Genomic DNA, 27,603 nt, shown 5'->3' on the forward strand with positions numbered 1-27,603 from the left:
CATGTTTACATTAAAAAATTATTACTTTAAGACACAATAACACGCCGGATAAATACTGATTCAGAAGTCAAACAACAAAAATCAGCGTTAATTCACAAAATTTTCACAGGACTAGTTTCGATGGTTTTACCGAACCATCATCTTCAGCTGCAAAACCGCAAATGAACAAGATAGGAAATAATGTTTAGATGAGATAAGAAAGCCTGGACAAGAATAAGCAAGTGGCGCCATCTGTTGGCGAAACCAGAACTAAAACATAATTTCTCTAAAAGCCGAAGGCAAATTTGGATTGGAATTAGGATCGTTAACTAGAACAGAAAGATTTTTATGAATGTGAAATGCCTCTAGAAAATCCAGTTCTCCAATGGAAGATGTTTTTTGAATAATTTTGGCAGCAGAAAAATTGAAAGTGTGATTTTCGGACCAACAATGTTGAGCAACAGAAGACCTCTGTGTTTCCTTTTTTCTAACATATGCCTCATGTTCTTTGACGCGAAATTTTAAGGCTCTCTTAGTTTGGCCAATGTAAATTAAACCGCACTGGCAAGGAATCCTATAAATACCCCAGGAATTCATATCCGGAATGGGGTCCTTGAGTATAGAAGTTGGAATTTTATTGATGGGAGAGTAAACAACCCGAAAGTTAAATTTCTGCAAAATATGTGCAACTTTATAGCTAATTGATGGAAAGAAGGGAATGACAACAGAATTTTTATAATCTCCTAAAATAAGAGTGTGGCTTTTAGTGTGTTGAGATGAGAATTTTTTAACTGCTTGATTAATAATGTTGGGTGAAAAGCCCCTGTCAATAGCTATTGCTTTTAAATAATTTAGTTCTTCATCAAGGGCTAGTTTGGAGGAGCAAACTTGAAGAGCACGGAAAACATAGGAATAAAATGAAGCTAACTTTTGTTTAGTCGGATGACATGATTTAAAGTGTGGTGGAAGGCAAACCGATGAAGGTTTACGGTAAACTGTAGTACTGAAGTTGGATGTGTTACGTGTGACCAGAATGTCGAGAAACGGAAGAGAATTGCAAGTCTCAAGTTCAAAAGTGAACTGAATAGCAGGATCAATAGAATTCATTGTTGAAAGAACTCTATTTAAATCATCTTTATTACCTTCAAACAGGGTAAAAGTATCGTCTACGTAGCGGAACCATGCCGGGAAGTTTAAAGTTTCAAACAATTTTGATTCATAATAATGCATGTAGATATCAGCCAGGATGGGACTGAGGGGGCTTCCCATGGCTATTCCCTCAGTTTGCTTGTAATATTTATTTTGGAAAACAAAATGTGTTTGTTCTAAACATTATTTCCTATCTTGTTCATTTGCGGTTTTGCAGCTGAAGATGATGGTTCGGTAAAACCATCGAAACTAGTCCTGTGAAAATTTTGTGAATTAACGCTGATTTTTGTTGTTTGACTTCTGAATCAATTATTACTTTGTCAAATGCCCATGCCAACAACCCAGAAGCTATTTCAGGCATCTAGCACATCAATCAAAGAATTTTATGAAGCATAGATCTGCAACAGAAGTAACATTCAAAACAAGCAACAATGATATGAGATGGTACCAAAACGTTTTAAGACTATTTCTGCAGTATGCCAAGCGGTAGTGCCACAAGGTCATATGCATAGTCATGGGGAGCACCGACTTTCATAAATCAGTATGCCAAGAGCATTGTATTGTGGAGCTTGTACTGTTGTGCATTACATTTTTCGTGATACAACATTAAGTTTCTACAAAGAGTGAACATGAAATTTGTATGGAACTCAGATCTGCCACTGAGACAAAATAGTTTCTTGTCTGCAGAGCTAGTATTGAAACTTTTTGTAACCCCCTCATATTGACAGAAAATTTTTGAAGTAAGTAGCAGCAATATATATTAATGCTGTACTTTTGACTCACCAGTTGTTGAGCAGTAAAATCACTGAACAATGTTAATTCTGACCTGATTCTAGGTGAATGGACTGGTTGCATGGGCTTTTCATGGTTTTCTCATGTGTAATATGTATAGAAGCCAGTTTTCTTCAGAAAGTCCTCCAGAAAGGTACCTCTCCCCTTAGGCAGATAGCCCTAATATGCTTTGCCATAATCAACTAAACCAAACCAAACCAGCTGGTACTTTTGAATTATCATCTATAATCTGTTATCAATTAAATATTAATGAATAGTTTGCAGATAACAATTCTTCCTTTTGTTGCAGATCTGAAATGACGATTAAAAAAGGGGGGATATAAAAATTTTTATATGTAAACCAAACATATAATATTTTTGAATTTGATGTTTTGTCATGAAATAATAATCAGATTTTATACTTGTGGAAAATTCAAAAGGCTGTAATTAAATAAACAAATTTGGGGGGGGGGACCATTAAATGTGATACTTTAGCTCTTATCATAGTTTTCTCATTCTTTATATAGGTAAACCTTTTTCAAGATTTTCATAATATAGTCAAAAGTCGTTAATTCGGACACCCATAATCCGGAATGATCTATAATCCGGACCTCAAAGCTAAAAACTTTCTGCGTATGTGCCGCGTTGGCACATGCGCACAGGCGTTTTACGCGTGCGCGTAAGACCTTGACTACTGCGCATATGCGTGTGCGCAAGTGCAGAATACGTTTTCGCCTGCGCATTTAATGTATAACGGACGGTGTAAGCTAAAATTATCTAATTATCTATTTCAGTTAATGTTAATGATTGCGTTGTTCCTTAATCTTCGAATTGGATCCCGCTTATCATTTTTTGCAGACTGTAAGAACAATTTTATAAAAGTAAACTCTAACTTTCGACTATGTCAAATAGAATTTCCGATGCTGGAACTTCCAAAGGATCTACAAAACGAAAGTATGTTTCGATGTCCAACAAACAAAAAGTGAAATTGCTGCAAAAAATGGATAAAGACATGAAGAATGTCACAGAGAGGTTAGTGGAAATGAAAAAATTTCAATTGACAAGTTAGTCGGTATTCTCGGCACAGCAATTAACGGGACTTGAACAGCGGAACTTTGTAACTGAACAAGAAATTATGTCTGTTTATAGAATTAAAGAGAAAGTATTATCACATAAAACGAAGCAACTTAAACAACTTACATTGAAAGAAATGTTTAGTAAAGTAAACAAATAAATATTAAGCTTTTTTTTTTGATACCCTTTAGATCATAATTGTTCTTTATTTCATAAATTATGGTTTCATATTTTTAATTTTAGAATTTCTGCATGCCATCATACGAGATTTAAACTGATGATCTATAATCCAGAATCGCCGAAGTCCCAACGAGTCCGGATTAACGACTTTTGACTGTATCAACTATATATTTTTGAATGTTTCTTTTAAAATCTTTGTCTAAAGAGATTTATCTTTCATAATGTCTGTCTTGGGAGAGACTTTGGTTTTCAATAAGTTTTTATTATTCCTCATTAATCTATTTTTTCAATAATATCAATTCTGATAACGTTTGAGGTTAAAAATTTTTTCTGTTAGGAGTTGCAAAAATTAAAAAATTCCTTGCTTCTTTTTTAATTTAATTTAAATCTTCATATAGTAATTATATCCTTTTTGTATAAAGCATTAATAAATATTTAATTTTAGAGTTGGCTATAAAATCTGATTGTAATTTTTGCTTAGTGTTTGGGCTCAAGTCTTAGATCGCCAACAGTGCCATCAACAGTTAGTTCTTTTACCACTGTCTTCATTTGTGTCAAGTGACCCCTCTTTAGATTTCTTAACAAATCATGTTGAAAACAATCCTGTTGTACAAATTATTTATGAAGAAAAGTCTACTGTTTGGATTAATGTAAGTATAATATTATTCAGAGAAATGAGATTATATTATTGTATTATTATTATCATCATTCTTTTTTCTCCCTTTTTCCTTTTTTGGTAACTGATGCTTATAATGATATGCAAAATTTGTGTCTTGAGATTTTCTTTCAAAAATTCTTGTTATTCTCAAGATTCTAAACAGTGTATTTAGTTCAAATATCCTTTTAGTTTAAGGGGAGAAGGGTGGTAGAATATTTTACTTTGTGTGAGTTGTTTTATTAAATTTTATTTAAATTACTGAAATTTCAGAAAAGAGAGAGAGAGAGGTAGAAAGAGGGCATTGCAGAATACAACAAATTTATTTTGTGAGAAACTGTAGAATAACACCTTTTGCTTTGATTTTGGTCATATAATTGTTCTTTAAAAGTGTATAAAAATACAGAGTTCTGTGTGTTAATTAATTTGATGCTATACTGGCTAAAACTGAAGCAAAAATACTGATAATCTAAATGTATATTTCTTTATTATGTTATATAATTTATTGTATCCTTCTATTGTATCCTTCTGCAACATTAAATTGCATTTATTATTTTTCATTCATTGTTGGTTTATGTCTTTGCTGTGCCATAAGTTTTTGCATTGTATCTGAAAAGCACTTACCCTTTAAAATAAGCTACTCTTAAGCTCAAGTGTAGTTTTATTTATTATTGTTATTTGTTATAGTTTCTATGCTAAAATAGTTTATGTGGCATTTTTATGATGTAAATTAAAAGAATAAATCTTATAATATATTATTGGTTTTATAATTTATTTGAAACTGCTCAACTTTTATAAAATGAAAACTGACATGCAGTTTTCAAATTTTTATGTAGGTTCATGATATCTTATATTTTTTCACACAAGACAATAGTCGAGAAATCACATTTCTTTGGGCTAGTGAAGAAACTGGCTATAGGCATCTGTATGTTATAGCTATAGAACTTATTTTTGGAGGTGACTGTGAAGTTACAGATACTGCATTTATTCAGGAAGGTAAAGTATTTGTTTTGAAAGATAGTATAGTATAATTTATACTTTTGTTTATATTATTTTACAAACAGACTAATATTTTTATTTTTAGTGGATTTATCTAAAAGACTAAAGAAAAAAGTACCGCTCACTAGTGGAGACTGGGAAGTTTCTGAAGTTGATGTAAGCGTAATATCATTTCAGTTTTGCTGTTCCCCCCCCAAAGAGAATTGCAGTCTTATTATTTTTTATGTACAAAATTACATATATTTAACTATGTAATATTCTATACAAAATCCTTCATGTGCAAGATTATATAACTTTATAATATTCTATAAAAAGGTCCTTTATGTGCAGAATTATATAACTTTAAAACTCTGTAATGTTCTAAAAAATATATATATTTTGAGACTTATTCGGCTATTGTGCTGACTTTTTATGCATTAGATAACCTTGCCATTTAACAGTATACTTTATTTGTAAATTTTATTCTCCTTCAAAGTGTTTTCAGTGAACATTAATAAATTTTCCAATGTTTTGATTAGTGCTTGGAGCTTGGAAATAGTTTTGGAACTCTTCATATGAAATATTAAAGACATGCAATGCACTTTTTGTTCTTTCTTTTCTTTTTGGGGAAGGGAAAGTCTCATCCACACCACTGAATTGCTTTTCATATCTTTCTTTATCCATGGAAGTAGAAAAGATCACACTTAGCCAGAAAAAGTATTAAAGAGTAGCATGAATGTGACACAAGCAGCATGTTCTTCCTGAATCTTCAGAGAAAAGTTTCTTCAGAAATCTTGTGAACGAGCTTTCAGTGCTAATATTGATCTCCATTAGCAGCTTGCCATACTTTCTCCATTTTTTCTCGTTTCTTTGCACTGTGTATCAGTAGATGTCCAAGTCATAATAGATTTTGTCTTACATGTTGCCAGTTTTGAATCTGAAAAATCATTCTTCTACTTACAATTTACTCACAGAATAATCTTTAAAAGGCTGTGGAAGCTTAATAATAGTCTCAATGCACTTTTTTTCAATGAAAAACAAAATTTTATATATATTCTTTGTGTTTTGCCTTTGCACACACACACACACACACACACATATATATCTATATATATATTTAAAAAAAAAAAAAAAAAAGCTGAACACTGTTAGTTTGCTAATACACAAATCAGCAGCAAGCATCAACTTCTATATGCAGAGTGATGCTGCTTTGAAAACATGCATAAGAGATTCTAAGCTTACAAGATGTACCAGCTTAATCTGAAACTACAAAATGCTTGCTTGCAATGTTGTGTGATTCCTTTATTATTGAGTGCTTCTACATGTTATGTCTTTGTTGTTCTTGAGTATGCACTGGCAACTGTACATGTATAAAAATAGAATTTTAACTTAGTTACTTCTGTATTTAAATTATATAATGAAATGTCCCTGTTTATGCTTTTATCTTCTAGTTATTCATAATAAGGAACATCATTTATGTTTGTGATATTAAAAAATGTATTAATTTTTTTGTTAGTTAACATGCTTGTAATACTGTATTCTTAAATTTATTGAATAATTTAAAATATCTGTTTTTATATATAAATCATTCTTATGCTTTTTGGAGGAGCTAAGGCAACAAGAATTAGCATAATCATAAATTTGCAGGACTAGTTTATTGCTAGTTTAATTGTCACAGTACTTTATTAGTTGCAGGACATAAATTTACACATTTGTCAATATTACCCCGATTCTTGTTACGTTAACTTCTCCAATCATCACTATTTGGCATGTTATTTTAAATCAGATATCATTCTGATGCTTTTAAAGGTGTGGGTGAATGAGAAGAAAAGATTAGTTTATTTCATTGCTTTAAAAGACACGCCGTTAGAGAGACATCTGTAAGTATGCACTATTGAAATGTAATTGCATGGAATTTTTTATTTTACTTTATTACTTTATGTTACTACTTTGTTAAGACACTTTTTAATTTATAAAGTTCAATCTTTGTTTAAAGTTAGTCTGAGAGATGAAAAATTTTCCAGTTGTTAATTTTCATGTTGAATGTAGCCATTCGCATTTGTTGCTTAAAATTCTGCGAGTTTCTTTGTAAGATGTAATATTTTCTCCTGGTAGAAAAAGTTTTGCTTTCTAGCTGATGTTGTTCATAGCTATTTGCAAGGGCATAATATTATTAAAGTAATTATGGTATTTAATGATATAATTTCAAAAAAGGTAGCTAATATCTCTGTTATGTATAAACCTGTATATCTGATTAAAAATCTACCACTTAAAAGCTCTCCTCAATTCATGTAACATTATCCCAAATGCCTGAAAATGGTCATCACTTTCTTTCTTTTCCTTTTTAATTTATGGAGGGGATGCAAATGGGAATGCTAAGTTTTGATCTCAGACACACTTTCTAAAATGCTGTTATCAAATACATGATTTAACTTTTTCTTAAAAAGTCTAATATATTCTACTATTAAAAAGTGTCTAGGGATTATTATTATTGGGCCAGTAATTACTTTGTTGGGGGGGGAACTACAAAATCCATGCAGAGATTGCAAATAAGTAGTTAAATTTTGCAAAAATGTATTGGAGGTTGGAAATATATGCTAGAAATGATACAGTAACACAAATGACTAATACATAACAAAATAAAAGCTACAATAATAACATTATGTGCATTTTTATTGAAATTGACAGTTATTAACCAATCACATTCTAGAAATTTATTTAACATTGTTATTGTGGTTCAAGATTATTATTTAACTAGCCTTCATCTGGCTTTTAAATGAACAGGAAAAATGCCTGAAGCGAACACTAAACATTAAATTTAAAAACTGCGCAGAATTTTACTCTGCAAAACAACTTCATAAAAAAAAAGTGTATTACATATAACAAAATTACAATGAAATAAGCAATATCTCTTAATACAAATATTAATTATCCTAATAAATAAATTAATTAACTTCCTGTTGCCTTCTCTGAATGAACGTCCAATATCCAAGAGAAACATTAAATTTAAAAACTGCATGGCATTATCGCCCTCAATTTTCCAAGTGGCAACAGTTCTATTTTTAAACAGTCAGCAGTCCAGTATACAATTGAATGAAAAACTGTTGTCAAAACCACATTTATAAAATAATGAAACTATTCAAAATGATGCAATAAAATCGAAAAGATAAAATTTTAAAATATCTGATTCAAATTTTGAAAAAAATTGCTTCGAGGTGCACTGGCTGTTGTCTAGATGCACATATATACCAAATTGCATAGCTCTGGGTCTATTAGCTTACATGCAGCATGAACGAAAGACACACAGACTCTTTTATTATATGTGGAGATTGAATGGTGCTTTCATACATTATTTGTTATACCTACATATGTAAAAGAAAGTAGTATAGTATAATGTATAAAAACATCATACAGTGTTATAATATTTAATGTTTTCGTATGTTGTACTGTAACACTATGCACACAGATTTTCTTCATAAAAAAAACAAACTTTTGAAAAAGGTTGTTTGGCATTGAAATTGTTTGTTGGTATAAGGGTTGCTATTTTTATATCTGGCTTAATAACGAAAAAAAAATGCTTATCATCAAAACTGGTTTTATTGTTTTTTAAAATATTCTCCATGAAGATTAACACACTTTTGCATGTGTTTGAACTAATTTTCGAAGCATTTTTCCCACTCCGATTGAGGTAGCTCCAAAACATGCATTTTGAATGGATGAACCACTTCTTCAGGTGTTGCAAATCACTGGCCACGTAATTTATTTTGATGTGAAGGAATAAAAAAAAAAAATGTCAGTGGGTTCAAAATCAGGGCTGTATGGCAGATGACCCATCAACTCTATGTTTTGACCCGTCAAAAATTACCTTTGTTTGAGGCGATGTGTAAGAGCTGGCATTGACATGACGAAGGATGATTTAACCTCTTCTGCCTTTTTTGAATGTCTTCGATAACTTCTGGCAAAAAAGTGGTCATGTACCACTCAGAATTGACTTGCATTGCTGTCCTGCATTGTTCTAATGCCACTATCACAACGTGACTGGTCATGCCAAAGAAACTGGGAACCATTTACTTCGATGTGCTTCTTCTGCAAACAACTTTTGCAGTGTGCATGGCCTTACTGCAATTTTGTGAACAATAGCTTCCATTCCAGAATTATTTGTAATACTTTTTAAAATAATAAAGCTGTGTCATTCATGACATCATAATTTTTTACACAATTAATGGTGGGAAAATTCAATGTTTAAAAATTTATACATTGCATTGAAAACTCAATTTCATTTCTGATTTTGTTCATAACTTAAACGGAATGTATTATAAATATTTCATATCTGTCATAAATGTGTCTTTTTATGCATGCAAAATTAATTCTTAAGCTAGGCTTTTAATTAATTATATTTGTGATATCTTTTTATAAATGCCTTTCAGTGTTAGTGACTGCAAATATTTCAGAAGCTCAAACAATTACTCCTGGTATTATGTAATCTTTTCGTGTAGTTAAAAAGGGAATTTACTTGGAGTTATTTAATTTTGTTATACAATTGACTGTTGAAAAGAATGATGGTTTAGTGTTCAAATATTGTTGTAAGTTTTTTTAGTTTTGCAAAAAACGTAATTTGAAAGTTATTAAGGAGAAAAACTCCTATTATAGTTCTAATAGTAATGCATTGGAGATTCAAAAGTAAAGTTTTTTTTATTTTACTTTATTTAATCAAATTCATTTGTAATTTACCTTTTTTCCCCCAAGTGGTACTGTAATTCATTTACCCTTAGCACAGTCAATGCATATTATTTAGCTAGACTGGAATTTTCGTAAAACATACCTAGAAAACCTGGGAAAGTTGGATAATTTTGTTTTCCTGTTTGAGTGGCAACCCTGGTGCTTATATTTGCTTAGTAACATGAATTTATAGTTATATAATATTTTGATATTAATATAGTATAGGACATCTGGGAAAAGTGTGGTGAAAAAAAGAGCAGTGCATGTATCCAAAATCAAAGTTAAATTGTGGTTTACGGAGCTGAGAAGAATTACTCAAATAGTTTGAGTACGTTTCTATTTGAGTGTGATTTGTAGCTTGGGTTATGTCATGGTGATAATTGAACTCATTCCACTACTAATTTGGTAAGCAGCCTTATTGCCTTTGTATTTTAGGAATGGGAATTTGCAAGTTTGGTTACAGACATTCGATGTAATTTTGCTTTCACAAACCTCACTGAAAGAAATCTAAAGTCATCAAGCCCAGTGAAGGCCATGGAAAGAAATCTAAAGCAGTCAAGTCCTTTTCATGCCAGTCTTCCCAAGGAACCCAGCTATGCAAAAAACAGATTCATTTTGGATATGTGTTTTATTTTTTCCCATCTCCATTTTTTCTAGTCAGATATCCTGTGTATTTTTATAATATAGCATATATTTGAGTTGTAAAAATTTTTGATGCATAAAGTTTTGCTGCACGGAATTAATTATATGCAATATCACCACCAGGTTCTCAGTGGTGATCCATCCAGCCTTTTTCTTTAGTTTTAAAAGGGAAACCATTCCAAGCTGCATGAGCATGTGAATCATGTTTTCAAGGGTTGGCAACCTTCAACAAACAGATAGCTGAGCCCTGTATTGTCATACAAAATATTAATGGCAATTTCTATATTATTGTAACCTAAATGTTAAACAAGGAATTTTATTGTATGCTGAAAGAATTTATGATCTGTATATGATGAAACAGTTTATGTGCCTTTCTGTGTTTAGAGATGAAAAATTAGTAACTTGCATTTTTCATATGCAGAAAGATTTCTATGCTGAATTCAAATTACTTGATATAAATGTAGGAAATCATAAAAGAATATTATTATATATTTAATTCGAACACTTCTCCTTTTGCATAATATTCTGAATTTTATGGTCTTGACACTTTTGGGTGGTCTGTTTAGCCATTTGAGATAATAAAGCCTTTTGTATTTTCATACTTTCTTTTTCCCAATTGATAAAAATTTTTACCCTTGTTACAATGGGAACAGAATACACTGCTTCAAAAAATAAAAGGTTACTGTTTTGTGGGTGGAAAATGAGGAGCATCTGTTGAATACAATCAAGTGATGATTAACTGGAGCCCCCCCCCCAAAAAAAAGAACAAGTTTGCTTATTGTAGAAGGGTAAAAATATTACTGTTACAGATAACAGAGTTAAGAAACAATTTTTTATGGGAAATACAAAAATGAGAATAAAATGCATCGGATAAAGCAAAAGAGCTTACAATACAAACTGCCAAATCATAAAAATAAATTGAGCATACAACCATTTATCTTCTGTTTCCCCACTGATTCCTGTTGAAATATGAAAGTAATATATACAAAAACATTATTCATTCTGTTCTGAAATTTCTTGTTTTAAATGCTGATTTAATTTATATAACTAAGCAAACTTATTCTCCAGATTAAGCTGCTTGAAAATACAAGTAAATTGTTAATTGTATTTTCTGTTAATTACAGATTATTCCTCATTATGGGTTATTCTCAATGGTACTTCCAGCAGGGAATGCTTACTTTTTTAGGGGGGATTAGAATTTATTGTAGGAAGTGGAACAAATATTAGATAAAATTAGATTAAAATATAAAAATGCCATTTATAATTCATTGATTTATTCAGGAAATATTAAGGTTCTTTATTGTACAAAGAACAGATAATAAATTAATGACTCCTTTGTTTTCATGTGCTTTCTTTAAAAAAATTATATTTAAAGTCAGATAGTTCTAGTTTCATTTCAAAAAGAAATTAATTGCGTAAGTAAACGGTTAGGTTGCAAAAATTTTCTCATAAAGTTCCATATTAAAATTAAATGTACCATTTGAACCACTTAATTGTTATGAATGGAATGCAGTTGAATGAATTGTAGCATGTTTTCACTAGTTTAATATAATAAGTAGTTATTTCTGAAGTACATTGCTTTCATCACAGCTGTCTTCCTTTCTTGGGTACTTTTTAAAGTATTATTTATTTTATATCCCACGTTATGTTATAAATATGTTTGTAGTTTAAACAAAAGGTTTTTATTTGTATTCTGATAAAATTTGAGGTGCAAGTTAAACAGGCAATACTTAAGGAAGAGCACTTTAAAGAAAGCGGTAACTTCCTGATTTCTAGTTAGTAGGATTATATATATATATATATAAATCATGAGTATATATATATTTCTAGCTGGTAAGCTTATATATATTATTTCAAATGTATGGGGTCTCTGAGGATAAGGTTTAAATATTTGTAGTTATTAGACAACCTGTTGCTATTAGTTCTAAAACTTGGGATTCTACTTTGTCTAAAGTTACAATATGTTATACCCTGCTGATTGTATTCAATTTATGTGTAGAATTTATTTTTAATGTATTATCTTCAAACAATTTTGACTTTATCAAAACTTTCAATCCGTTTAAGTGGATAGGTAATCCATGAATTTTATTTTAGATTTAATTTCTTTAAAAATTTATTCTGTGGAGGATATTCTGGATAGATTTTAATTTTGGACACTCGCACATTAAGAATATTCCTAGTTTTTGTTGGACTTCAGCTTGTTTATTTGATTCTTTTATTAAGTGTCATTAATAAGATTTTTGAAATTATATGAAAAATTTTTATATATTTTTATTGAAAGTATCCTTTGGATGAAAATAATGAATCATTTTTAAAAGCATTTTGCAATAATCATGCAGTTATATTTACTTTTTATTAAATTTCTCTGTCTCTCTATACATTTTAATTCAATTACAGCTATGTTGTAGACATTGATAATCCTCAAGAACCAATTCGACTGACTACTCCAGGATATTCACACAATGTTGCTATGAATGATGTAAGCATTATATATAAAACTGATATAATATTATTGATAAAAGATTTTAATACCCTGCAAAATTTTATATATATATATATATATATATTTCTTTTTTTATATAATGTTTGATTTTTCTCTCCTTTCTTTTAGGATTGTACTCTTTTTGTGTCCATTCAGAGTAATGTAAGTCAGACACCATTTGGCCAAGTGTATCAAATATTTTATTCTGTAAATTATCCTTTCAAAGTAAGCTTACAAGCTCTTGGGTACTTTCTAGAACCATCGGGTAAGTAAAAGTATATCTTCTCATTATTAAGGTAATTTATTGGTTTTAAAAAAATCTAATTCTATTGTAAAATTCAGTTTAACATATGAAAGAGTTTATCGGGGGGGGGAGGAACACTATGGTCACAATTCATTATTTATAGGTAATTATGTAATTCATAATTACCAATGATTAATGAATACCTAATGATCACTTTTCTGAATTCATAATGTAGTTAATGCCTAATAATGAATGCATAATGCTTAGTTTTCTGAGAGGAAAGCAAAATGCAACACAAGAGTTTTCAGCACTGTTAAATAAAATAATTTGAGGTATAAAAAATTATTATCTAGATAAAAAAACAAAACAAAAGGAAGGTTGTCTCCATTAAAAGCTATTATAATGTTATTAAAAAGTACATATTTTTCCCAAATTAAAGTAGTCAGCAGTTTATAACATAGAAAATAAATAAAACATCTTTCAATGCTATATCTGATGGAAGAAATGGCCGTGATTTAATGGAGACACTCATAGATTTTTTTTCTTGATTATCATCACAAGACATTTGCAACATATGTTTTTGAGATGGGTACTGAATTCAACTGTTCAAATAGTTAATTACAATAACCAAAATATATGAATGAAGATTTTGTATTCTCTTATTGCAAAAAGCATAAATTATATAGGTAAAGTGGCTACAACTTCTGTTTTCCCTGTATGCAGGTTTTTATGTACTGGTGGATTTGGGTTTGTGAACACAATAACGCCTACTTTCAGGAGTTAGAAACTTTGAAATTTGTAGATGATTTGATATAATGAATTATTACCATGAGAATGGTGGTCTAGTTTCAGATTTTGCAAGAATAAAAAGGAAAAATTTCCAGATTTTTTTTATAGTAAAAAAAAAATAATCATTACAGCAATTTTGGATATTTCCAGATTTAAATCATCAGTGTAAATCTAGTAAGATAGCATGTAAACATGCCAACATTGCAGTTCCATTTATTGTTTAGGTCAGATAGAAGAATACTAACCCTCTTCCTCAACAGTGCCTGCACTAGAGAATTTAGGGGCGCCAAAAATTGTAGATTTTAGAGCAGCACTAAGCACCAAAAATTAGGGTGGGCAAATTGAGGACAAACAAAATTTTAATAATTTAGGGAAGTATTGAGCAGTAGAATTTAGGAATGTGTAGTGGCAACCCTGTCCTCCTCCACATTAAGTGACATGGAAGAATCAGAATTAGTCAGAGGAAGTTCAAATTTATGGCATGCTTGTGTCCTTCTGTTGATATTATTAAGCATTCCTAGATTTCATAAGAAGAGGTTTTTTTTTTAAATTATTATTTTGTTTTATTTTATTTATTTATTAGCTGATGGTCAGGAGATGTGGATATTAGATCAATCGGAATATCGGGGTTGGACTTTGTACTGTATATATATTTCTTTGTCTGGTTATATAATCTATGGAATGTTATATTTAATTGCCTATATGTATGCATTTTCATTAGAATAAGAATTAAGGATTTTCAACATATATGCACACATACATATCTGTGGAGATTTATTTTGAAATTTGAAAAATATATTTATTATAATTTTTTTTAATTAACATCTAAATTTATTCATTTTTAAAAAAAAATCATTACTATTAGATATTTTATATGGAATATATTGGTTGCAATGGCTGTATTATCTTTAAATTTGTAGCGGTGCCATCTAATTATCGTCAGCCTGAGTTATTCCACCACAGGCTTCAGTCTGGTCATTTAATCTATGGAATGTTATTTAAACCTCCCAATATGAAAACAGGAGATAAGTATCCAACAGTTCTAACTATTTATGGTGGGCCAGAAGTGCAATTAGTGACTAACAACTTTAAAGGAATGAGGTGAGAAATTATTATTTCTCTCTGCACTTTTTTCCCTGCACATACTGGAAATTATGTATACATATGCAAATATACGTGCTTGCATAAAAAGCCATTTGAATTCTTTTTAATTTAAATATGGCATTATTGTGATAATTAAAAATCTATTGAAATAATCTTTCTCTTTGTAGATTGTATGCACATATTATATGTATGCATATTTATAGTGGTCAATTTAAAAGGGATAAGTTATTTGAATATAGCGAAACAAGCAAGAGCTGTCTGCCTAAGGGAAGAGATGACTGTGTGAAGAACTTTCTAAGGGAAACAAACTGGCTTGTATTCCCATTGCACATAGGAAAAACCACGAAAACCAACCATGCAGTCAGCCTGTTGGCTTGGGGTGAAACCAGGTCAAACTTCTAGTATTCAGCAGGTTTAAAAATTCGGCCACTGGTGAGGCCAATTTAAAAGGAAACTTCTTATTTAAGCATTACACTAATTCTTATATGCATGGATTTACTGTTTCTAGGATGTGTAATCCTTTATACACATTACATAAACCATTTAAATATTGAATATCGTGTATTTATATTTGTAAGAATCATTTGAATTTACTCTAATTTAATGACTTTTTTTCAGTAATTTGAAAGAGATTTATATTAGATATTGCTGACCTTTTTTTTTTTTTTTTTTTTTTTCTATAGTAATTACTGGCATTTTATATTAAATATTACTACTGTAATGTTAAATTATTTGTCTTATATTTTAATTTAATTCATTCTTCTGTATTATTAATTTCACTTAAAGAATCATTAACCCTTTCGTACCGGTGCACCTTTGTTTAAGATGCTCATGCGGAATGGAAGGGAATCAAAGGCAGTCACCGTACAGGACAGAGATTTTGCATCGCTAAGCCTAATTTTATAACAAAAAATCAAGGGGGGAAAAGTTACGCTTCTAGCATCATAATTTTTGGTATCATTTTAGAATATTACTTGAGCTCTTATATATGTTAAAATTAGTACTTAATAACGTTTTTTTTTTTTTTTTTTTTTTTTTTTTTTCTTTACTTTACATGAAAATATACTTAAAAAATTGCTTATCTTGTAAAATAATTTTCGGAAGCGCTATTCAAATTATTCCAAAATTTTAATTGATAAAATCCCTCAATAAAGTTTAAAGTTAATAAAACAACACAATAAAGACTATTTACAGTAAGAAGTAACAAAATTTAAAATGAAGACTGTGGTAAAACTTCAAGCACGGAGAAGTAGCACTTTCTAACTCTTTAGAAAATGAATAATCACTCTCATCTGCATTAGTAAATGGTTCATTAACCATACGAGGGTATTCTTCCTCTGATAAATAGCGCCTTCTGGCCTTAATAGGCTGGAGGTCAGGCTTTCCGAAATAAAAAGAGAAGAAATGGAAATATATCTGAATGCAATGCAAAACATAACTCTACATAAGTTATCAGGTTCAATGTTCCTTCTTACCTTCTTCGGGAACATGCAAGGACCTGACTCGGAACAGAGAGCTTACTAAAGCTATGTTCAAAACTGTGGGAAGTAAACAGGATGCACAAGAAGGGTATACAAAACCCTTTATTTTTCTCTATTTACAATGACTTCCGTACTTCGGAATACACCGACCCGCTACTTCGGGTCAAAACGTAAAAGTATAAAAATAAAACTAAACTCTAATTTAACTTTAGAATAAGAAACGTGGAAGATTGGCCTTATATTAACAGGAAGGCGTATGTAGTACAGAGAACTGTGAACACTACAATACGTTTAAATTTATCTAGAGGATTAAAACCTCTGGCCTGGAAGGCAACAAGCAACTGCGTAAAACTTCTAAGGTAAGCGGCCTGCTTCGACTCACTGCTTCCTCTCTCTCGCTTGGCAAAAAGCCACAACTTAAATACTTGGCGTTTGCCAGACAAACTTTGCATAAAAACCTTAACGCTTATAATTCTGGCCGGAAGTAGAAAATAAGAAGTGATAGTAAAGATTTAAAATAAAATAAACGTTAGTAAAACTTAAGATCCTTACAAAGTAACCCTAAAAGATAGTACATAGTAAGGGGAAAAAATAGAATAAAAAAAGGGAATTGGATATAAATCAGACACGCAAATGCTTATATTAGCATGCCGGGATTTAAAGAGCCCACCTCTGTTTATGCTTCCCCCCTCGCAACAGTTGATGAGTAAAATACCAACATCAGGCAGAATATGTTAAACTCAAGGTCAAGAACTTAAAACGGTGTTCATTTCAAAAGTTATAGACATAGGATGCCATCTAGTGGCCTTCAAAAAAAACATTCCAGCATAAAATGCGTGTATGCATCACCCATCCTCTGAGTGCAATCTCTAGTGATGCTTGGATGGGACGCCTGGCTGTAAGAGATGTTCTTAGGGAATGTGTATACGGGGCGCCCATCCTGAAAGGGTTAAAGAATCAAAGTTTTTTTTTTTTTTTTTTTTCTTTCTTTTCGAAATTTAGAATATTTATACTTAATTTCTTTGATATACTTTTTTCTACGATAAATATACTTATTGTGAGTGAAATTGAATTATATTTGAAGTAAATTTAAATCTGCTTGTAGTAGTTACATTATTTACTTTTTCAGTTTACTTTGTTATTTTTATATTATTTCTTACTCTGACTTCGAAATTAAAAAGTGGATTTTATTTGAAAATGACAATTAAATAAAGTGGAATTATAATAAAGCAGAACCACATTTATTTTGCATTCAACAATCAAACTTCTAACATAAATTTTCACTTGTTCACAGTGGCTTTTTCATTAAGATAAGTTGTTTACCTTTCTTTTTCTGATGACTGTTAGATCGATGTCAAAGTGATACCTTGATGCCACTAACCAATAATTACATTGGTGTGCAAAACTTTAGCAACATTGTAAGTTTTAATTAGATAGCCATGAAATTGCAGAAAAAGGGCTCTTGCGATCGGTACAATGAACACGCAATTCAGTCAAAAAGTCGTATGTATGCAAATGTCAAGAACAAAACGTCACAGGCGACGTGAGGGTACACAAAACGTGTGCGGTCAAGGCGCTCAACTCAAGAAAACAATAAAAGGAAGAATGGAGATGCAATTAAAGACATTCGCTGCAAGTAAGTTCTTTCATGAAATATGGCTAGAAGAAATCACCTGGATGACTTCACACGTGGAAGAAGGATCGGAAAGCTGGAGGAGGTGTGCAATGTTGCCAGTGTAGCTGAAGAGTTTGGAATCAGCAAAAGTGTCATTTCACATGTTTAGAAAGCTTTCCAAACTATAGGTACAGCTGTTAAAAAGGTTGGTGGTGGCCGCCCCAGGAAAACAACTGCAGTGGATGACCTGTATATCGTCCTTCAGGCGAAAATAGCCCGAAACTGGTCAGCAAGCGCCATAGCTCAGCAATTGTGTACAGCAACAGGGCGACAAGCGTCGCAGTTTACTGTGTCCAGATGGCTTAACGAAGGTGGCCTGTTCGCCTGCCACCCTGAATGCTGCATCCCTTTGAAAGTTGGCCATCGGCACCACCATTTAGAGTGGTGCAAGGAACACAAAAACTGGACATCTCATCAATGGAGTCGTGCACTCTTTACGAATCAAAGTTGTTTTAGTGACACAAGCGATTTTCAATGCCAGTTGATTTGGAGAGAGGTTGGGACGCGCTTTCATCCTAGTAATATCATGAAAAAAGATCATTATGGTGGTCCTAGAGTTCTCGTCTGGAGAGGTGTTATGCTGAACAAGCGGACAGAGCTTCATGTTTTCGACGGAGGTTCTGAAACTGGAGATCACTATTGTCAGGAGGTGATCCTTCCCCATATGCATCTGTTCCGAGGTGGCATTGGAGAAGACTTCGTTTTCATGGATGACAATGCACAGGCACACCAGACTATTGCTGTTCAGAAGCTACAGGGAAGTGAAGATATCACTGGAATGGATTGGCCAGCGTACTCCCCTGATTTAAATCTCGTAGAACATGTGTGGGATGCCTTGCGGCATGATTACATCTTCCAGGGAATACCCAAAAACTGAAACAGATGCTGATTGACGAATGGGCACTCTTACATCAAGATCTGTGTGACAATCTGGTGCTGATTATGGAGAGATGGTTTGAAGCAACCATTGCAGTAAGGGGAGGTCGTATCTCATACTAAGGAACATCTCCTTGTTGTTCTTCCTTTTGTACAGAGAATCATGTGTAATGATACTATGAGTTTAAGACTTTTTTTGTTTGATACCATACTGTATGCATTGTATTCATTTTTGCACAACCATGCTTCCGTCACCGTTTAAATACAAAATGGTGTCTCTCATTTCATGTCTCTCAGATGATTTCTCATGGAGTTATGGGAAAAAGAACACATGTTGCTTAAGTTTTGCACACCAGTGTAGTATAAATAATAAGCAAAATATGGTGTGGCAAGATTAAATATTTTTGGTGTTTGCAGTATTAATCAAAAATGTTTAATTTTAATTATAGCTTAACTTGTATATAAATAAATTATAAACAGGGTATATGCATTATAAGTACTGTGATATTTTCATTTGGCAGATATTTAAGGCAATACCTGTTGGCAACAGAAGGCTATGTTGTGATAGCAATAGACTGTAGAGGTTCCAGGCATAGAGGTGTAGCATTTGAAAGTCACATTAAAGGAAGAATGGTAATTTTATTTACCTGATATCTTTAATTCATATCTTTTGTAGATTTTAAAGGAAGTTAGAATTAAATAATGTTCTTTGCATTTTATCAGCTTTGTTTTCAAATTAGGATATTAAGCAAGTAAAATATAATTGTTCTTGAAAATTGTAAATATTTATCTGTTGTTAAGGTTGATATGAAAAGATAGGTAATTTGTGATTAGAATAGTCTTACTGAAAGCTCATATAGACCTTAAGAGTACTTAGATTTTTGGTCCTTAAAAGTCCTTAATTTTAGACAAAATCAGCAGAACGTACTTAATTTCAGTCGTCTGAAATTTCTGTCTGTTTTTACAACTGACATTTTGAGCATGAATTGGCATTTGGGAGGAATATGTTTGGCGATTTACTGACAAATATGGTTATCTTTTGAATGGGTTTATGGGCTGTAATTTGTTCCTCTTTCTAATATAAGCAGAAAGATACTCGAGTTTCTGGGCAAGAAGTGAAACATAAGCATTTCAATTCCCCCCCCCCTAATGCAGAGCTCTTGCACAGTTTTCACTTTGGGGGATGTTTATTCTTTTATTAAATGGTTCTAAATTTGGTGACTTACCAACATTTTGATAATTTTAAGATCAGTTTCTATACAAAATTTGTTATATTGAAATTGTATGTAAGAAATAACATTAAAATGAAACATTTTTATTTTTTGCTGTCATGTTATAAAGTGACACTGCTTTCCATTTTGGCAACTTGTTATACAATATTTTGAATCTGAAAAATAAACGAGGTAATAAATGCTATTGTTGTAAATATAGTAAATCAATTTCTTTAAGAAGATGAAATGAAGCTTTAACTAAAACTGAACAGGAAACAGAACATCAAAGACTACATATGAGAACAACATTTAAACAAAGAATAACTGGTCATTCCATGTAGTATAATTTTAGTGCTGCCAATAATAATAAGTATTATACCACAGATATAAAACACAGTTTACAAAACAATTCTTAGCAAAAGCAAAATAGTTATGTAAATGTCTTCTTTTTAATTTTTTCATGGTAAGAGTTTTTCCCAAGTAATTATCTCAGAATTTTCAGAATGTGCATTAGTTTTCTCTATAAAATTAATTTTACACTCCCCCTGATTTTCCCCCCAAAATATTTGTGGCTTTTGGCTGGTACAAAATTGGCAGGATTTGAAGGCAAGATTTATAAAACCATGATTTTAGAAGATTCCAGAAAATGTGACAAAATTAAAATTGTATTCATGGTATTGACACGCAATAGATGTATTTCACTGAAAATGTGTGGTGAATTTCTTTCTTTTTGGAGAATTTTTAGAAGAACAATATAATATTTGAATGCTTTACTTCTGGTACTAAAAGGCTTTTCCTTAACATACTTATGTTTCATTTATTTTTTCTACCTTTCACTAGACACAAGCATGGAAAATGTCAAAATTGCTTGTAATCTTATCACACGGACAGGCATTTATAGAGGGGAATTTTTCTATTACAGTCAAAAGTCTTTAATTTGGACTCGTCTTGACTTCGGCAATTCCGAATTATCGGTTTTTCTGGATTATAGATCATAAGTTTAAATCTGGTAAGATGGGCATGCAGAAATATAAAATTTAAAATATGAAACTGTAATTTATGAAATAAAGAGCAATTATGATCTAAAGGGTATCAAAATTTACAAAAAAAAACTTAATATTTATTTGTTTACTTTATTAAACTTTTCTTTCAACGTGTGCATGTGTAAAACATACATTACGCATAGTCGAAATTAGAAAATGGCAACCAGAAAACAATTTAATGTGTATTCGTGATATTTATAATGACTAGGAATTTGATTTAAATCATATCAAAGACGGAGTACATCGAGATGAAATACTACATTTAGTAAAATAATGCCAAATAAAATAAAAACATCTGCCATGAAGATAAGGATAGTGCTGACAGATCAACTTCCAGTTCATTGCGGGCCTCGATGTCCCCCCACCCGCAGAGCAGCATGAAATTGATAAACAGATTTCGGAATGGTTAGAGAAACAAAGGATATGCCTTTATCCATTTTTTGCAGCAATTCCACTTTTTGTTTGATGAACATTGAAACATGCTTTCGCTTTGTAGATCCTTTGGCAGCTGCAGAATCAGAAATTCTTTTTGACATAATCGAAAGTTCAAGCTTACTTTTATAAAATTGCGCTAACAGTATGCAAAAAATAATAAGCCAGATCCAATTAGAAGATTAAGGAACAAAGCAATCTGCAACATTAACTGAAATAGATAATTAGATAATTTTAGCTTAGCTTGTTCGTCCGTTATACATTAAACACACATGCGCAGAAAGTTTGTAGCTTTGAGGTCTGGATTATAGATCATTCCTGATTACAGATGTCCAGATTAAAGACTTTTGACTAATAAAGAAAAAAAGAAAAAAAAAAAAAAATGAGAACTCTGAATTTCAAATTTTATGCGAATCATCATATTCAGGGCTGGAGCTAGGCATTTTCCCACCTGATGCAATCTCTGTGGATCCTAAAATCTGCTGCCTAGTGCCTTCCTAAATTCTGCTCACCATGCCTGTCCTGAATTCTGGATTTTGTTGCTCAATGTGTCACTAAATTCTAAAAATTCTCCCACACTGGTTCTGTAATACCTTATCATATATCATTTCATATTTATTCAGAATGTTCATATTATTTAAAAAATGAAATTCGCAGCTTTTCTGTGCATTCTAAATGCATTTAGTATTTTAGAATAACAGAAATCTTTACTTAAATCCAAAAATTTTTTAATGAAGAGGTGTGGTGTGTATTTAATTATGGCAAAGCACACTAGGGCTATCTGCCTAAGGGGAGGGATGCCTTTCGTGGAGGACTTTCTAAGGGAAACTGGCTCGTATACACGTTACACATGGGGAAAACCACGAAAACGCTCATGCAGCCAGCCCGTTCGCGGGATTCGAACCTAGGACCGAACTACCAGTGTTCAGCGACTTTACCGCTCGGCCGCTGGTGGGCTTTTAATGAAGAGGAAACGTAATAAAAAAAAGAAACTGAATTCATAAAGAAAATTATTCTTCATAAATATGTATAGTTACTATTATGTAAATTAACCAGTTGTTTATAATTTCAGCCTTTAGTACAACTTCTTCCTCTCTGTTTCCTTACTAGAATGCAAATCACTTAGACAGTTTTTAAACTGAGGTTTTTGGATTCTAAGATGGAGCATATTTCTGCTTCTTCTTGCACGCTGCTATAGTTCCTACCAGCTCTGATAATTTGTAATTATTCATTTTGCATTATTGCTGCTGACATTTAAATTTATTATGATGATAGCGTTACTGAGCCAGCATAAATTAAAGTTGAATTATGCAGTCTGACTTAAGTTTGAATTTGACAGTGCCTGTTTAATTACATCATCATGAGCTGTAGTTGATTTTGCTAGCATAAGAACATGCCTTTATGTTCTGAGTTCTTTTTAAATAAGAGGTTTATTTAAATCTTTACCTGTCTTTGCAGTTACTTTCAGACATAATGATAATTTGCTTCACGTCTGTCAGGTGTTTGGGGCTAACTTTTACAAAATAAGTAAATTGTTGAGAGATTGATAAGTTAGGAAGTAAAGCACACAGAAACAGGGGTGTTTGTGCTCCGGGGAAACCCCGGAATTCCGGGGATTTTGAACTTTGATCCCCGGAATGCGAGGATCGTGTTCAAAAGGAAGTAGGAATAATAATTAATTATTTATTTTGATCTGGGTAATTTTGTTTGCTTTGAAAGCAGAAAACTCAAGGTCAGTGTGTGTGGTGAAAACTTTTCCTTTCTTTCTCCAAAGGCAGTGATAATGCGTGAAGAGGGGGAAAAAACTTCTTTTTTGTTCTTTCCTTATTGCGAGTTATGACTCATTCCCCCGGTTCTCGGACATTCTCTTCTGGATTATTTTCGGCAAGTAGGCGTGGCAGAAAAAAAAGGGAGAGACTTCGTTCGACCAGATGTGCGATCACGTGACTCTGGGTTCAAATGTCTTATCTCTCCTGGCGTGGCACCAATAAGTAGAGAAGGGGGATTTTTCGCCGTATTAGCTATTTGTCATTGACCGCTTCTCAACTTTTTTTTCTCCGCTGTGTAAAATTTTTGCTTCATTTATTGATGCACGTGTAAATTTTTCGTTTCGTTTATTGAAATACTTTTTTATTTATGTACGCAAGAAGATTTCACTATGAAATTTCTCGATATAAATAGTGATATTATACAATTAGAAGAAGGTGTCCGGAATGCATTTAGGTGGAATTGGATTGAACGGAGAGATGGTAATGGGGATACCATCGGCACATGGTGCAAGAAAATAAATGTTGCTGGACAAGCATATTGTGTTTTTTGTAACTCACTGCTGAAGTATGGTGGGGAAGGATTCAAGGCTTTCACAAATCATTCTAAAATATTCAAAGTGCATTAGACATACAATGACTTTAAGTAATTATGCTAATTCAAAAAATACTGATGACTTACTGGAGACTGATGCTCGGCCATTGGATATAGTGACAAGAAAAGCACGCCAAGAGGTATTAATAACTTCGTTTATTGCCGAGAATTCTCTTTCTTTCAATGTAGCTCCTAATTTAATTGAACTCTGCAAACAGTTGAGCCGCGATCAGACGGCACTAAACTCGTTGGAAATGTCCAGGACTACTGCATGTTATAAGATGAAATATGGGCTCGCAAAAACTATTAAGGAAAATATCATTAAAACTTTAAAGGAGACTCCATTTTCTCTAAATTTGGATGAAAGTACTAGCAATGCTCAAGAAAGTATACTGACAATATTGGTGCAGTTTTTTGACAACAATCAAAATGAAGTTGTAGTTCATCATTTTGCATCTCTAAAGATGGAATCTTGCAATTCAGAAGCTGTTTTTAAAGCAGTTGTTAATACTATTGAAGATAATATTCCATGGGCAAACTTAATTAGTGTATTAATGGACTCATGTAACACCATGCGTGGAAAAAAAAAGGGTGTTGAAACCAGACTACGATCAAACAAAGCACCCCACTTATTAGATATTGATGGTGACACATGTCACACAGCTAATAACTGTGCAAAAAAATTTGCTTCATGTTTTGATAGATACTTAGAAGATTTGTTTGATGACATCTATTTTGATATGAAAAGCTGCAGTAAAAGAAAAATTTTTTCAAAATCTGTGAATCCCTTGCCATTAAAAAACTTAAGCCCTTGAAGAGACCAAACCATAGGTGGGTGTACATTTTATGTGTTTTAGAAAGAATCAAAGATCTGTGGGATGCTCTTATTGTATTTTATTTTCACTACTTGGATAATACTGATAAAGGGAATTATTTTTCTTATGTTGAAACTGTATACAATAAAAGAAATATTTCTGCAGCAGAGAAAAAAATTGTTGAAGGGGTGTATTCTTGCTTGTATTCCCAACAACTCACAAAGGATGCTTTAGCTCGGAAAAAAAGAATACTAAATGGGTTATTTGTTATGCAAAACAAAACTTTATTGCATATGGCATTATATTCAGCAGTATTACCAGAGTTCAACACATATATTAAATTATTTGAAACAAAAAAACCAATGCTTCATTTAATACATTCCAGTATTTATAAATTGATGGCAAAATTTTTCTCTTTTTTTATGAAGCCAGAAAATATAGAGTGCACATCTTATAATGTTTTATTAAAGGTTGATGTCACAAATCCAGAATTCCATCTACCTAGGAAAGTAATATTTACTGGTGCAGAAGCTTCTACTCTCCTGAAGAAATTATCAAAAAATCGTCCAAAAGCAAAAGAATTCCAAATTTCTCTGATGAAAGCTTTTACTAATACAGCACAGCATGTGAAACAGAAATTACCCCTTAAAAATTCATATCTAATTAGTTTTACAGCATTAGATCCAGAGCTAAGAGGTAAAACCAGTACAATATTAGCTTTTGAAAAATTATCATCTTTTATGTCCCATATTTTTAGTGATAATGAAAAGTCAAAAGTAGAAGCTGAAATAAGGTTATACCAGAGTGATATTGATATCACCAAAGAAATGCTCTACATATCTGATGAAAGTGGAAATCAAGTCAAGTGTACAATTGATAAATATTGGTCTAAAGTTTTTAATTTAAAAGATGATTTCACAAATGATTATAAGTATCCTACATTGACTAAATTGGGCAAAGCCTGCCTTAGCTGCTTCCATGGCCCATTAGTGGAAAGTGCATTCAACTTAATGGATACACTTGTCACTGACTATAGAACCTCTCTTAAGATTGATTCCCTAGATGCAGTGCAGACTATTAAATATGATTTAATGGCTTCTAAAGAAACCTCATGTGAAAAATATGGCTCAAAAAATCCAATGACTGATCCAATTCACAAAGATCTCTTACTGAATATGAACAGAAGTTGGAAAACATATCAAGAGGACTTAAAAACATGTATTTCAGATGAGTTACCTATAAAAGTCTCTGAAAAACCTTCTATATTAGCAGAAAAGCGAACTGCTTCTACCTCTGCATGTGCAGTTCTCGAGGAAATTTCTTCAACTGTAAATGAGGAAAATAAAAGTCAACCTTCCTGCAATTATGAAGTTCACCACAAAAGAAAGACAAGCCCACAAACATCAGAAAATTTAAAAAAAGGCAGCAGAAATTAGATAACTTTTTTTAAATAATTTTTAAATAATAATAAAATATTTACATAAAATGTAGTAGTTTATATGTTTGAAAATTTATGGTTATTAATTTTGCAAAAAAATAAATTCATTGAACTTTTATAATTAGGTCATTCAATACTTCATAATTGTAATTTTTCATTTCTCCCCCCCCCTTCTCGAAACTCCAAAATGTCGGTAGTAAGTCCGTAAAAGTTTCAGGGGATTTTTTGGGGTCCCACAAACACCCCTGCAGAAACTAGTGGAAACATTGGTTTATGCAGTGAAACAAATGTCTAATTGTTAGAAAAAATGCTTAAAGAGAAGGAAATTTATATAAATTAGCCAAAATGTCTGGGAAGGTTTGAAATTAAAAAAGTGCATAAATATTTTGTTGAGTGTTGTTGCTACAGAACATAAATGTTTTGTAGCTTTTAATGTGTAATTATCCTAATATCGTTTAAGAATGAATGTCATAAATTATGTGTATTCTAATATGGCTTTTTTAACAAATATGTTTTAAAATAAATATAATTTAATAGTGGCTATGTAAATCTATAATAACTAAGGGTATCTAACTGCTTACTTTAATTTGTAACTAACTGCTCATTCTTAAGAGTGATCTCTGCATATTAAAGGGAGTTATTGCCTTTCATTAATCCTTATCATGGTCGGAAGAGACAGCACAAAAGTGTAAAAATTAATGTAAAAAAACTTTGCATTTAGTGAGACTTAAAATAATACAAAGCAGCTTATCACATCTGGTGCTTTAGTGGCTTACTGGAACCTTAAAGTATATTAACTGGGTTAAAACCCCAGGAACTCTACACGAAGCTACATGAAGAACTAACTTGCCAACCATGCGTACATGAGGCTTTCAGCTTTGTTCTGATCAGCAGATCTCTCTCTAGGCAAGAAGCAGCAGTGGTATCAGCATGATTTTACTTCTCATTTTAACTTGTGGCATTTGACATAAAATCTACCTGCTATTACTAAACCTGTAGACTGAGCAACTAAGTGACAAAATGAGACATAATAGAAAAAATGGACATAAAGCTAACAGTTAGTAAAATGTAAATAAAAATACAACTAATCTCCTTTCAAATATGTCCAATTATTATAATTTGATAAAGTTGATTTTATTCTAAAATTTGTTTTATAATTATGTTTATTAAATTATGTTTAATAATAATGTGTCCTATTTACGGATCTATTTTATTCTTAGGATGGTATTACAGAAATGAAGTTCAGGTATAGATATCTTTAATTAACTGAATTTATTCAGTTCCTATTTGCTGATATTTGCAGGCCTTAATTCTTTTCATTAATGGTTCTTAAAAGTACTTAATTTGCATGAGTAGAAATGTGAATGAACCCTGTTATTTAAAAGACCACGAATCTTAAGTGCTGTGGTGCATTCATTGAAAATGTTTCATTTGCAATATTTATTCCATAAAATATTTCATTGAAAGCAGTTACTCAGATTAAATTTCCATTCAGATATTAGTTT

General features: G+C 31.6%; 1 protein-coding gene across 4 annotated transcripts in view; it reads left to right on the plus strand.

Annotated features, from left to right (window-relative positions):
• LOC118191000 (dipeptidyl peptidase 9) overlaps window positions 1–27,603 on the plus strand; it is a 101,966-nt gene that overhangs the window by 61,323 nt on the left and 13,040 nt on the right. For all 4 annotated transcript variants that reach the window (XM_085821035.1, XM_085821027.1, XM_085821043.1 and 1 more), the window contains 8 exons: window positions 3,635–3,803; window positions 4,645–4,804; window positions 4,893–4,963; window positions 6,596–6,666; window positions 12,545–12,626; window positions 12,759–12,894; window positions 14,583–14,763; window positions 19,320–19,431. In XM_085821035.1, coding sequence (XP_085677161.1) covers window positions 3,635–3,803; window positions 4,645–4,804; window positions 4,893–4,963; window positions 6,596–6,666; window positions 12,545–12,626; window positions 12,759–12,894; window positions 14,583–14,763; window positions 19,320–19,431 — 982 coding nt within the window. The remainder of the gene's footprint in view (window positions 1–3,634; window positions 3,804–4,644; window positions 4,805–4,892; window positions 4,964–6,595; window positions 6,667–12,544; window positions 12,627–12,758; window positions 12,895–14,582; window positions 14,764–19,319; window positions 19,432–27,603) is intronic.

This window comes from Stegodyphus dumicola, chromosome 1, assembly GCF_044657685.1.
Source record: "Stegodyphus dumicola isolate Sdum_Otavi_A_Nest chromosome 1, ASM4465768v1".
NCBI classification, from domain to species: Eukaryota; Metazoa; Arthropoda; class Arachnida; order Araneae; family Eresidae; genus Stegodyphus; species Stegodyphus dumicola.